The 13,259-nt window shown below is 45.6% G+C and overlaps 1 protein-coding gene across 12 annotated transcripts in view; it reads right to left on the bottom strand.

Moving 5' to 3' along the window:
- Positions 1 to 13,259, bottom strand: part of Myt1 (myelin transcription factor 1) — a 64,276-nt gene that overhangs the window by 27,765 nt on the left and 23,252 nt on the right. For 9 of the 12 annotated variants that reach the window (XM_063284249.1, XM_063284251.1, XM_063284248.1 and 6 more), the window contains exons 3-7: positions 9,720 to 9,774; positions 8,709 to 8,739; positions 4,439 to 4,501; positions 3,440 to 3,687; positions 1,363 to 2,256 (exon numbers count right to left, since the gene is read on the bottom strand). In XM_063284249.1, coding sequence (XP_063140319.1) covers positions 1,363 to 2,256; positions 3,440 to 3,687; positions 4,439 to 4,501; positions 8,709 to 8,739; positions 9,720 to 9,774 — 1,291 coding nt within the window. Of the gene's footprint in view, positions 1 to 1,362; positions 3,027 to 3,439; positions 3,688 to 4,438; positions 4,502 to 6,079; positions 8,683 to 8,708; positions 8,740 to 9,719; positions 9,775 to 13,259 lie in introns of those variants that run through there. The other 3 variants (XM_063284253.1, XM_063284254.1, NM_001108615.1) reach the window with 3 other exon arrangements.

The raw sequence follows: 13,259 nt of genomic DNA, 5'->3' as shown, positions 1-13,259 counted from the left end.
AGTCTTGCTGTCAGCCCCTCCACACGTCAGCATGTGCAAGTTCCCACAGTCTGAAGGCACTGCCTAGTACCCTTCTAAGCCTAAATAGCACCTGGTCACTAACATTTATCCAAAGGTGAAAGTTCTTCAAAAACCTAGGCTTGGTGATATCGGGCATTCAGTGTCCCATCAAAACCTTATCTCTTCTAAGGACCCAAAATCTGACAAGCTCAAGCTCCTATTCCTATCCTAAATCTGTCTCACCTTCAACATACACAGCCTCAAATGGTTACCCTAGTCTGGCTTAATCCTAAGGTATCATCACTTCAAGAGCCACCCTCCATGTCTACCTCACCCAGAAAGCATGTTCCCAATCAACCGGTCCTCTGATCTCACTTCACAGGCATGAGTATTCTCAAAAAGAAAAATGTGTCCTCATGTCTCACCAAACTCCTACAGAATTCTTACTCCTGTAATTTCCTTATGTCTTCCCATGACCCAAGTGTTCCTCCCAGGGCTCCCCACATATATATTCCCTACCTTCTCAGCTCCTGACTCCAGTGTCTGAGAGTTCTCATTCTCTCTCTCTCTCTCTCTCTCTCTCTCTCTCTCTCTCTCTCTCTCTCTCTCTCTCTCTCTCTCTCTCTCTCTCATATATATATAATCTCCTTTACTGCTTCCTCCCTAGCATCATCTAACCCTTCCTGGAACCAGGCTGAAGAAGAGTCCAGAGTTTGATCCATAGAAGAAAGTTTTGCCTGGGACAGGGAAAGAGGAGACTGAAATCAGGACAGCTATTTGATCTTAGAGTAGAGGTATCAGGCCTAGGGAAACCCTGGGTAAATCAAAGCTGGCCTCTCTGAGGCCTGGCCTTCTTGCATTGTGTGGATGTCTCTCCTGGGAAGAAGCTTCATGCACCTGCTCTGAGGCAAGGGGACGCTTGTGATGAGCAGATTGCAAACAGCACGTGGCCAGCCTGACCTACAAATTTGGTGTCCATGTTAAAACTATGGCCATAACATTTGCTCAAAGCCCATTCTTAGATCTGACTACAGTTTTCAGCCTCTCTCCTATATCAGTCCAGACCAAATCCCTTATACTATCCCAGCCTGCCTGCCCTCTTCTAGACATCAGCTACTCAGTGAAGCTAGCTGATTCTGCCCATAAATCCAGACTTCAGTGACAAATCCTAGGAGAATGCAGAGTTAGCAAAAGGTTGTGACCTCCAGAGAAGCAAGGGAAAGATGACTCAGGTCAGCTTGGAGGTCACACCTCCATGAAGAAAGTGCTGAGGATGTTAAAATACAGCCTTACAAACAATTTTCAAAGGTTTAAGTCATCAAATGTCATGTTCTCTCACTGGACAACCTGCCACAGGTTTACCTTTGTTGTAGCAGCTCTTCCTCACCACATCCAAGGGCTTTGCCATTTTCCCTGGCTCTCCTGGGCCCAGATGGCCCTGCTCAGCAGGTGGGCAGCCAGACTCACAGACCGCTCGCACCTGCTCAGCCTTTAGGGCAATGGCCTGCTCCAAAAGGCCCAGATTCCCACGGGTCATCATGTCATACATTTCTGATTCATCTGTGACTGCTGACTTCTGGGAGTGTGAATCCTCATCCTTGTCGTCATCAGAACGGACCTCCACGATGACTGAGTACTCAGGTTTAGGACTGGATAGCTCTGGGCCTCGGAACTCAGAAGAAGCCTTCTGGACAGAGGTATGAGTGGTGTCGTCCCCAAAGAGGACATTTGAAGCTGCTTCCTCCTCCTCCTCCTCCTCCTCCTCATCTTCCTCCTCATCTTCTTCATCTTCTTCCTCCTCCTCTTCCTCTTCCTCCTCTCCTTCCTCTCCCTCCTCTTCTTCCTCCTCCTCTTCTTCCTCTTCCTCTTCCTCCTCCTCATGACCTAGGACACCTTTCTGTTTGCTTGACTCTTCATTAACCATATCCTTCAGAGACTGAGGGCATGGCTCCTGGGAGCGTTCACTGGTGACTTCAATGACCTCCTCCACATCTTCTGGCTGTATAAAGAGGTCCTTTTCACCCTCATCACTGTTGGCCACCATTGCAGCCTCATCCTGAAGCTGGTGAACAACAGTGGGGCCCAACTTAGCTACTGAGACTGAATCCTCCTGCACAAGGGTCTCTTCAGCAATTTGGCCCAGATTTAGGAGGGAAGTTGCAATGATGCCCTGATAGCTACTGTAGCTGCCCTTGGAGAAGCCAGAAGGGCTGCTTGTGGGGTTGGAGCCAAAATGGGGCTTGATCAGGCTTTTTCCTGCATAAAACAAGAAAGACCATAGGGCCTTGAAGACAGCAAGAGAGGAATGTTTCCAGGTCTCTACCCCCAACAGTAGCCAACCCTCTACTTGGCCCCACCCTGCTCACCCTCAACACTGTAGCCCAGAAAACATGGAAATGAAGTGTGAGCCACCCTGTCAGCCTTCTGCTTTGATTCACAAACCTTGGGGGAATCAATTTTAGCTAGATTACTTTGATATTTTTCGTATTACTACCCCATCATTTATTTTCTCAAATCAGATAGATCTGCATTTTATATAATGGAACTTAAAGAAAAAAAACACAGATGAAAAGTCATTTCATAATTGAAAACCACTTCTATTTTGAAAGAACATGAATTTAAATCTTTTAAACATAGCAACAGTTCTTTCTACCTGCTGGTTCTGTGGAACTCGTGAACCAGTGTTCTTAGCAACAGTAGGAGCCAGCCCTACTATATAATATCCCAAGAGGCAGGTGAGTTGTGGGCCTTTTCTACATGGAACACAAACTTGCTTTATTCCATGGGCCATTCATTCACTTGAATCCCAAGAAGGAAATCAGTGAGGGCTCAACATAGATTGCTTCAAAAATATGGTAAAACTCTAACTCAACCGTTTAAAGTCAGCTGATCCCAGAAGGTTGGGAGGTCAGCGGACTCTCAGATGCCTTCTTTCTTCTCCTGGCTTCTATGAGCAGCCCACCTTCAGAGTCCTGATTCATCCTGAACTGAGATATTTCAACCAGAAAGATGTGGAGGAGGTCAAAGTAGATCCAGCCCAGTCAACACTCACGGGCCAGGAAGGATAGTCTCTGTAAGAGCTTCCCACAGACAGAGGCACAGCATGCATCATCTGTCTTTATTTTTCACATGCATGGAGCCTTGCCTCAGAATCAAACTTTTGAGAGTGCATGGGAGTGCAAGATGCATGTCCAGATCCACTTTCCCATCTCTACCCTGCACACAGTGTTCACACACACTATAGCACCCCCCCCCAATCCTGGGCAGACATTCCCCTTTTCCAGGAAGCTGCACATGTCAGGACAAGACATTCCTTGTTCTCAAGACAGCTTTCTGCACTGAACTGAGCCCCCTCTCCCCCCAGTCCCCCTCACAGGCTGCAATTCTCCAGGGCTACACTAAGCAGCCTTTATTCAAAGGAGAAAGAGCAATATAGTACCTTCAGCTGTCTGTGGGTGATGAATCTCCTCCTGTCCTGACATCTCAGCCTCAGCCTCCTCCAGGGGTTCTTCTGATTCATCTGAAACAGAGGCGTCCTTCACTTCGGCATCCTCACTGCCATCACTGTCCATGCGGTAGCCCTCATCCAGAGCCAGCCTCAGAGGGTGTGACTTCCTCTTGGATACCAGGTGCTCAGTCTCAGCATCCTCCAGTTTTCTCTTCTTGGCCAGAGGGCAACTCTGTAAGCTGAAAGGGAAGATGGATGGTGCCAAGAGCCAGGCCAGCTCCCTGAGACACTCGGGAGGTCATTCTAAGAGTCTCTCCTTCTATAGCCATTCGCAGACGGAAGCTTCAAATGCTAATGTATTTAAATTTTACATCTAATTGCATACATCTAAAAGTTTCTGGTTGTGTTTTAAATTGCATTACAGTGAGCCAAGTCTACATATGGAATGAGGATTCACGTTCCAGTGGCCCAGATTGCTGCTCTCTAAGCCACTCCTCAGACCAAACCACCATCCCACATGTACCCAAAGCTTATCTCAGCCTCCTTCCTCCCTTACTGGCCCTGTTCTTCTCCTCCCTCAGACCTCCATACCTATATCCACCCAGTAATGTGACACTGCAGTCCCCTGGAAAACCTAACTGACCACAGAAAATGACTATGGTGACAGTTGTAGCTTACATGTAGCTCTCATGTGCACGAGGTCTACTTTAACCTCTGCCATACAAATACACCAAAGACCCAAAATAGTCTGGAAAAGCAAAGGTGCCAAGGGCAGGCAATCTACCACCCCTCACGGCACACTCATGGTGAAGGCACTACAGGAACACAGATCAGTGGGAAGACTTTAGGGCTTAGAAGGGTTAGGTCAACTTGGCCTCAGCAGTCACAGTCAAAACAGAAAGGTTTTAATCCACAAAAGAAAACATATCTGAGAAGAGAACCCCAAACCTCCTTTCTGGGAATCTTTGAGAGGATTGGCAGGCCTCCTACCTTCGATGTCTGGAGTACTTGCCCCGCACATGTCCTGAACCAGTACATCCTGGGGTAGGACAACTGGAGGAAAAAAAGGAGAGAGCACCTTAGGTATCAGAACCTGGATCTCACCCTAAAGAGCAAAAGAGGGTCTCCAAATGCTCATCTAAGATGGACTCTGGCAGCTTACTAAAAAGTAGTGAAAAAAATTCAGCTCATTTAAACAAATGAACAGCTAATTATGACCTTATGAATGTGTTTAATTAAAAATCTGTACATACATGGGGGGAATATCCGTATGGGGGAAGGGAGGGGATGGGGATTTATGGACAGGAAACCGGGAAAGGGAATAACATTTGAAATGTAAGTAAAGAAATATATCTTAAAAAAATTTTAAAAAATCTGTACATACAAAATTAAGGCATCTACTGGATGGGTTCATTTTTCCACAGCAGACATTCCACCAGCTTTCAGGGGGCTTGGGATGAAAGTGCCTCCTCTAAAGGGGACTCATGGCTTATCTGACCCAAGTCCAGAGCACAGAGATTAAATTTCTTCATGTTCATCACTGGTACTGTGTGTGATGCTCCAGTCTCCAGGGCTATAGTTTGTCCTCCCTCTTTACCAAATAGGACTTGGGTTACAATCAGGAAGGAGTCTGTGTAGATCAAGCCAAAACCACAGCTTGTAGGACAGACCCTGCTCTAGTACCCACAGCCTGGTGTTGGTCTCTGCTTCAACATAGGAAAGAAAGTCAGCAGGAGCAATGTATTAAGAGATTCCCGTCCTGCCTGGTATAAAACCGGTCGGATGTACTGAGAAGGTCAACCCCTGCCCCATTCCGAGATGGTAAGTACAAGAGGATGGAAGTGAGGCCCTCAGAAGTTCCTCACCTTCAGTCATCAACATTACCAAACCAGTGAAAACTTCCAAACACAAGCACTAACACTGACCACACGGCCCAGCCAAGAGGCCCATAGGAACATTCAGGTTAGAACAGCTATAGGGGCACCTATGTGGTATAAGAGGCAAGGGTCCATCACAGCTCAGAGTCCTGTGGGTGCGAGAAGCTGTCACTAATTTATGGTACTGTAGACAAGCGAGATGATCTGTGAGACCATGTGAGAGAGCATATCAGATTTCAGCCCCTTGTGGGGCAACCAAACCTGTCTGAAAGTAGAGACAAAGAACCCATTTCTAACAGAATTTCCACTGTGGGCCCGAGTTCCTAACTAGGATCAGTACTACTTCTCCTAAAATTTGGCACATCTTCTCAAAGTCTGCAAAGGGAGGCAGGTAGGGAGTGGCTCTTTGGGACCTAAGAAAAGGCCACTCCATGTTTGTTCAGATGTCCCTGATAGTTTTCAGGAAGAAAAAGCAGAAAGGTATTTTATCAGATTTCTTTTTCAGATGGAGAATTATTTCTAACCCTGGCCAGCCTATTGTAAAATCTGGGCTCACATTTGCTTTCACTCTCTCAAGAACTAACTAGCTTTGAGACTTTTCACAAACAGTTCCTTGTTACTCAGATTTGAAGTTGAGGTCCCAGTTAGTCAACTAATCACTTAATCAGGCAATTAGGCAACAGCTGCTGTGGAGGCCTGTGGGGCACTGGCACTAACCCCATGTCATTTGTTCCAAGTAAGTGTGATACTCAACTCAGAAAAGTACAGAAAAGGTCTCCAGCCAGGTGGGCCTGTACCTTCCCAGCCAGCTCTAAGCCTGAGTATAAAGCTGCCAGCGCCATCTGGACAGAAACTGGAAACTCCTTAGACACAGAAACAGGAAACATCAAGCAGAGTGACATGAGATCCAGCCAGCTTCAGATACTGTAATGAGATCAGTCTTGATCAGTCTTGAGCCTCCCAGGGTAATCTGTGAGCACACAAAGCACCTAGGAGTATAACTAGCATCGATGCCCACTTATAAGAACATGTGAGAAGCTGAGCATGGTGGTGCATACCTGTAGTCCCAGCACTTGGGAGGCAGAGGCAGATGGATCTCTACGAGTTCAAGGCCAGCCTGGTCTACAGAGTGAGTTCCAGGACAGCAAGACCTACAAAGAGAAACCCTGTCTCAAAAAAAAAAAAAATGAACAAATGAGAATCTCGTGAGCATATAGGAGTACTTAGGGCACACTGAAAATTCATGTGCACCTTCATCTGCCAATGTCTCCTAGAGTTGGGCATAAGTGAGTGGTTGACAAGGCCTCCAGGCCTCCAGAGTCTCCTCTAAAATAGGAGGAAAGCCAAAGCTAAAGTGACCCTTCTTTCCCTAACACTTGGTGCCCATGTGTGCTCATACAGTCATAGATGTTCATGTATGCTCTTAGACAATTACAGGAGTTCATAGACAGACATGGATGTTTGGGTATGCTTTTCAGCACTCAAAAGCAAAGTCTTTGAATCCCTTGGTCAGGTCTTGGATCGCATGTAACTGAAGCCAGAATCAGAGACACAAGGAGATGGAGCAGGTAAAGAGCTGAGGGCTGGCTGATGGCCACCTCTCAGTAGGCATTTTGGAGGCTCTGAGGGTTCAAACACAAGACACACGCACCTAAGATCCCAATTCTGGGAAGAGTCAAAATCACAGGTTAGAGCACCATGATTTAACTACTCTGTCTTTAAAGGAACTGACTCCCTTCCCCTATGTGGGTGATAGGAATCTTGTACTCACCTGTCCTCTGGGCAGGAGCTGACTATGGCTCAAAGACGAATGACCCCAGATGAATAAAGGTGAACATTTAAGAAAAGGGTACATTCCCATATGAACAACAATGCCAAGCAACCAGAGCTTCCAGGAACTAAGCTACTACCCAAAGACCCTAGACTCTGACCTCATAGGTAGCAATGAATAGCCTAGTAAGATCACCAGTAGAAGGGGAGGCCCTTGGTCCTGCTAGGACTGAACCCCCAGTGAACGTGATAGTTGGGGGGAGGGCAGTAATGGGGGGGAGGATGGGGAGGGGAACACCTATAGAGAGGGGGAGGGGTTAGGGGGATGTTGGCCCGGAAAACGGGAAAGGGAATAACATTCAAAATGTAAATAAGAAATACTCAAGTTAATAAAAAGAAAGAAAGAAAAGGGTACATTTAGGACAACTCTAACCAGCCCACTGATGTCTCTGAGATATTGATCACAGCCTTCCCCCAACTCCTTCCTCAGCAAAGCCTCTCTGGGGTCCTATAATGGATGTTGAACTGCACCAAAATATAAACTGGAATGTTTATCAGTCCCTTCAAGGATGCTGAAGGAAAATTATTAAATCTATTTCTCCTAAGAGCTAGGGTTAAATTCAGGACACCGGAAATTTTATAGACCTCCAACAGGTCTCACTGGATCTCACTTATTCTAATCTAAGCTCCTCAGATAATCTTGGAACAACCATTCCTCAGCCTCCCGGATAACAAGTGTCATTTTAAGAGCTCTGCCTAAGCTATGGGGTAGCCCAAGGCCAAGGGTACTTCGAGCTGAGGAATTTTGAGCCAAAGGGGCATAAATCCATCATCCATGAAGAGTCCCAGAAACAGGGCTACATTAAACTGAGTTTATCTAATATCATGATTTACACATATATAATAGTCTTCTCCCAAACCATAACAGCAAGCCCTTTGTGAGTCACAGTCTCTATTCTGGCACTCCACAGTGTGGGCCCCACCCAAAGAGAGGTCTTATCTGCTTCTCAGATCAGAGCTATGCTGTCCTGATAAACAGACCTATGGAGAGGTAAAGAACATGTGCTGGTGACACATAAATGATCCCATATCAAGAGATGGTGTCACACATATTTAATCACAGCACTTGGGAGGCAGAGACAGGAAGATTCTGGGAGTTTGGGACCATCATGGTCTATATAGCAAGCTCTAAGCCATCCAGGAAAACACAATGAGACTCTGTCTCAAAAAATAAAAATGTTCCCACCATAGCCAGTGTGTAGTCAGCCAGTGTGAACCATGCACACTACAGATCATCCCCACATGGCATGGTGGACAGCAAACATAGATACATAAATGACTATCATTGTATGAAAAAAATCACCAAAAGCAACTTATGGTTTTGAGGACCATGGTGACAGCCCAGATGCCAGTGAAGAACAGTGCAAAGGTAACCTATGGTAGGGCCAACTGGGAGCTGAGAAAGAGCATAGTTGGATATAGACAGCAAGATATGTCACGGAGAAAAGCTGTTTCCTCAGAGAAAACAAGAGTTTGTGGGAAATTTTATAAAAATTACATTATGGGCAAGAAGATGGTGAACAGTGCTCATGCAAACAGGAATCCTTTCTTACCTGAGGTCTGCACCTGTGGTCTCTGGGGGTCCTGGGTAAGATAAAGAGAAAAACAGAAATACATATAGATAGGACTTAGACTTTCAGAAGAATGTTTCCCTAAAAGTATAAACCTAATAAAACAACTGACACCTTCACAAGGACAAGATGCCCTCCCTTTGCTGACCTACGAGAACTTCCCCTGAAGTCAGTAGAGAAAGCTGCCCCTTTGACAAAGTGCTTGGTCTGGGATCCCTACAACACACACACACACACACACACACACACACACCCCAGATTTTCAAAGAAGACCTGATAGTGTCTCTACCCTCAGGCTCAGGGTGTTATCTCTCTGTAATTGCAGATAGATGTCAGCTTTCAGCAGGATATATTACCTACCAGATTAAGTTGCACTAAGACTAGAACCAACAAAAACATGGCTGGCCACAATGATGGGCACTCGATACAAGATATGCAGGAATCCAACCAGAATAGGCAGCACTTATATATTCAAAAATGTTGTTTACTCTGCGAAGCCCAACTGGGGAAGCTCCAAGTGAGAGAGTTGGGGTGGGGTTGGGGGATGGCCAAGCAGGTAAGGCTCAGTATTAATAAAGTGAAAGGTGCCTATCCTCTCCCCTCCACACATTGTCAAGTCCACTCGACAGTCTTCAAACCCCCAACAGCACCAACAGTGATCTCTGGAAAGAAAGATGCCACTGCCAAAGAGGTGTGGTGGCCAAAGACCAGGGACCCTTCCTTTCCAAATTAAGCAGGTTCCTGACTGAGCTCTGCTATCCCCACTCTGTGGAACTGTACTTGTCTCCATACATCTGCCTGAGGCGAGTCTGTATGAGCTGAAAAGGTCTTCAGAAAACCCTTAAGTACTGCATCAAGAAACAGATGAAGAGCCCTAAAGTCCCAGGTGCCTGGTATAGGCCAAAGGCTACCAGGAAGCTCAGCATTTAATTATATTAGCAGAGAGGGCAGCTGCCAAGGATGGGGACCAGGCCAGACTGAGTTGGCATTCACCTCGGAGGGTCTTGGACCGTGTGCGGGCTCGCTTGTCATCACTTTCTGAGCTCATCTGCAAAGTAAAACAACCACAATGTTAACAGCCACCCAGGGCAAGCACCTGCCATGTCTTAAACTATCAGGAACACCTGGTCATTTTCTGACTTGTTTTGTAGATGGCAGGAAGATTATCTGTGAATGACAAGAATGGGATCAAAAGAAGTAAGTTGGGAGAATGTTGGGGTTCTGCCGGGGAGAGACCACCAGGCTGAATGGTACCTCGTCTATACCTCCTAGGGCCTCACAGTGTTCCACCCACACTGCTCCAGGTCCCTATCTGCCCACTAAAGCCACAGCCTCATGTGCATAGGTATTCCATAATAAAAGGGGCTCCTGGCACAAAGAGTAACACCCACTGCTTACCTTACCAGCAGGTACCGAGGTACAAGGCATATTGCTGACAATAGAATCATCTGATGGAACTGGGTCAGCTCAACATAGTCCAGGTCTTGGTTTCCATGGACATTTTCTTCCTACTCAGCACATGTTTTAATGTTCCTGATATACGAGTGTCATATGGGTAGGAACTAGTTGCCTGAGCAACACTCAGGTATCCTCTGGCCTCTGGACTATCAAGTCTGTTAGAATCTTCACTCATCTAGAGAAGCCTCCATTAGGGCTGCTGCCTACAACATAGCTTTGAGAAAAGCAGATAAGAGCTACTATGATAGGGCACATCTGAGGATGAGGGTCCTCAGGTAAATCTGAAGGAACAGATAAAATACTGGCAAACTCTGTGATGTAGGAACCAATCTTCTCACAGATAACAGGACTGGAAGTGGCAGGTATACACCCAAGCAGAAAACTGGCCAGTCAAGACTTACTACGAGTCTCCACAGTCAAAAGAGACCGGAGGCAAATCAACATCTGTCCCAGACCACAGCTCCACCAGGACGACAAAGCTCTGTGTGAGTGGTTTGGCAAAGAGGAAAATAAGAGAATGGGATATGTTACAGAAGGAAGAGCATGGCAAGACTCAAACCTCTACCTCACCAACTAGGAAAAAAGAAATCAGAATTAATTCCTCAGTTGGCAGATGAAAGTCACAAGTGAACTTTCCTATGAAGCAGTATAGAATACAGTGATCTATATAATTTGTTAAAGAAGAAAAATAAAAAACAGGGTAATTTATGCAACCTGTCAGCTACAGGGTATGGAGCATAACTCCATAAGCCATGTGTTTATTATAGCCTTCCCATAGAACAGAGACAATTACTATAATTTCTATTTTTAAAGCAGAGGCTCCCCGTAGACCAATGACTCACATTTAAAGTAAAGAGAGGAGCAGGTGTCAAAGGGACGTCATTACATCTATGAGCCTTCAAACGTCGATTGCACTGAGCCAGTGCACAACGCCTTCTGAGGCAGGGCACACAATACATCTGATTGCCCCATGCCTGTGTTCAGCTGAAATGTAATCTATAGCTTTTTGTGTCAGTTTTCCCAAGGAAATTGGCAGGCATTCTGCTAGATTAAAGTATGCCTTGGCAATTTGGATTTCCTGTGGATAAATTATTCAAAGGGCAGAGAATAGAGAGGGTTACAGGGATGTGTAATGGGCATTGCTTGCAAACTGTGAGCTCCCATTGATGAAGCTAACAGCTGTGGCATTCATTGTCCTGAGCACCTTCTCTTTGCGATTTACTTGCATCAAGTATTCAATGTACAAGAAGTTCTCTTCAGTTTGCATAGCTTTGATTTAAGAAGGAAACTCCTGAACTTGTGGGAGAGAAGCCAGGCTCTTTAATATGATGAGAATGTGTTCATAGGATCTGGCTGACTTGTGAAGTCAATGCCAAGGGGTGATTCTCCTCTCACTTTTGAAATTGACAGTGGTAGCTGCTGTAGAGGCATCTGGCAAAATGTGTGAGAAATTCACGTGTGTTCTTTTGCAAAGTACTGCAGAAGGTGTCTACAGACCTCTTACCTATATATAAGTAATGTACCCACTAGGTCATCATGCTCAGGGAAGCACTGTGCCTCGCACTGCCCAGACTCACTGACTAATTGCCCTGGCAGCAGATCCTAAGACTTCCTGTCTGCTCCACACAGGAATGGTCCCTGCCTATGGCACAATTCACTGATGCAAAGGCAATGAGGTGCTTCTCAATTTTCCCTTCATTTTTTTTTAAACCTTTTATTTCTTCCAAGCACAAACAGGAACTGTTTTTTGCAGAACCCATACATAACTCAATGGCCTCTTGCCTTGAGGGTGAAAGGGTCCCTTTGTTCAGACAGATAATCTTGCTCCGCTGTGAGATCAGGGGTCTTTCCCAAGAACATCTGCTCTGTTTCTCTAACATCAATGTCATACTGCTGATCGAGCACATCTTTAGTTCTGACATTTTATCAGTTTTCCTTGTATAGGAAAATTGGAGAAAGATAATTTCCAAATACAAACAGTTTGTACTCAGCCATAGCTATTACATTAGCCTGAGAGAACTGTGTCTCCAACCAAGCGCTAGACTTGGCTCCTTGGTTCTAGTCTTAAAAACAGCCTCACTGGAGGGTGGTTGGTTGGTTGTTTCTGTTTTTGTTTTGTTTTTACCTTGAACTGTTCTATATTGCTTTAGAACAGTTTATTTAGTAAATAAAGCTATATAGCTTTATTTACTTGCCAAACTAAGCTTCCTGTGTTGAACCTTTACAAAGTCAAGTATCAAAATATCAAACACAGCAACAGCCTCCAAACCTGCAGATTACTTTTGGCTCTATTTTGGTTATCTGAGGAATAAACTCAGAACTCAACACAGCCAAAACAAATAGCTGGTCTTTAAGAGGAAACAATGGGGCCAGACATGGTGGCACGCACCTTTAATCCTAGCACTGGGAATGAAGAAGCAAGCAGAGCTCTGTGAGTTCAAGGCCAGGCTAGTCTATATAGCAATTCCTAGGCCACCTGGGGCTAAATAATGAGTCTTTGTCTCAAAAAAGAAGGGGCAGGGAGAGGAAATAATCATGAGTTTAGTTTTCTAGGGGCCCAGGGATTCCCTAAGCCAGTTGGTTCTTGTTGACCTTTACTTTGACATCTAAAGCCAATTACCCACACCCTCCAGGATGGAAGGACTTCCTATCCGCTTCTTGCCTGATGGTCAAGGACTATCCAAGGGCAGAATCTGTGCTGAAACTTGTGCCTTAGGAGTTTTGCTCATTATTCTAGAAAGGCAATGAGGCTGTTCAGGAGTGAACAGGAAGATAAAGAATCTGCTGATCCCCGAGAGCCTGAGAACCTAACTAAGGATAGCAACAGTTATCCAACAAGGGAATACCTAAGAGTATCTGTGAGAGACACCTCTGGATTTAGTTGACTTATCCCCAGAAGCCAACAGCAACTTCGGACAGACAAATCAAACTCAATGGTCAGACCCCCTGCCATCCCTTTGACCACATCTCTTTGTTCCTAACCAGTTTATCTCCTGAAAGGTCCCCATCCTGTGCTGAGGAGAGCTCCCACCTTCACAAATGTGAGGTCGTTCACTGCCTCTTGCAGAGAACTAT

This window comes from Rattus norvegicus, chromosome 3 (assembly GCF_036323735.1).
Source record: "Rattus norvegicus strain BN/NHsdMcwi chromosome 3, GRCr8, whole genome shotgun sequence".
In the NCBI taxonomy this organism is placed as follows: domain Eukaryota; kingdom Metazoa; phylum Chordata; class Mammalia; order Rodentia; family Muridae; genus Rattus; species Rattus norvegicus.
This window is presented reverse-complemented; position numbering and strand designations above follow the sequence as displayed.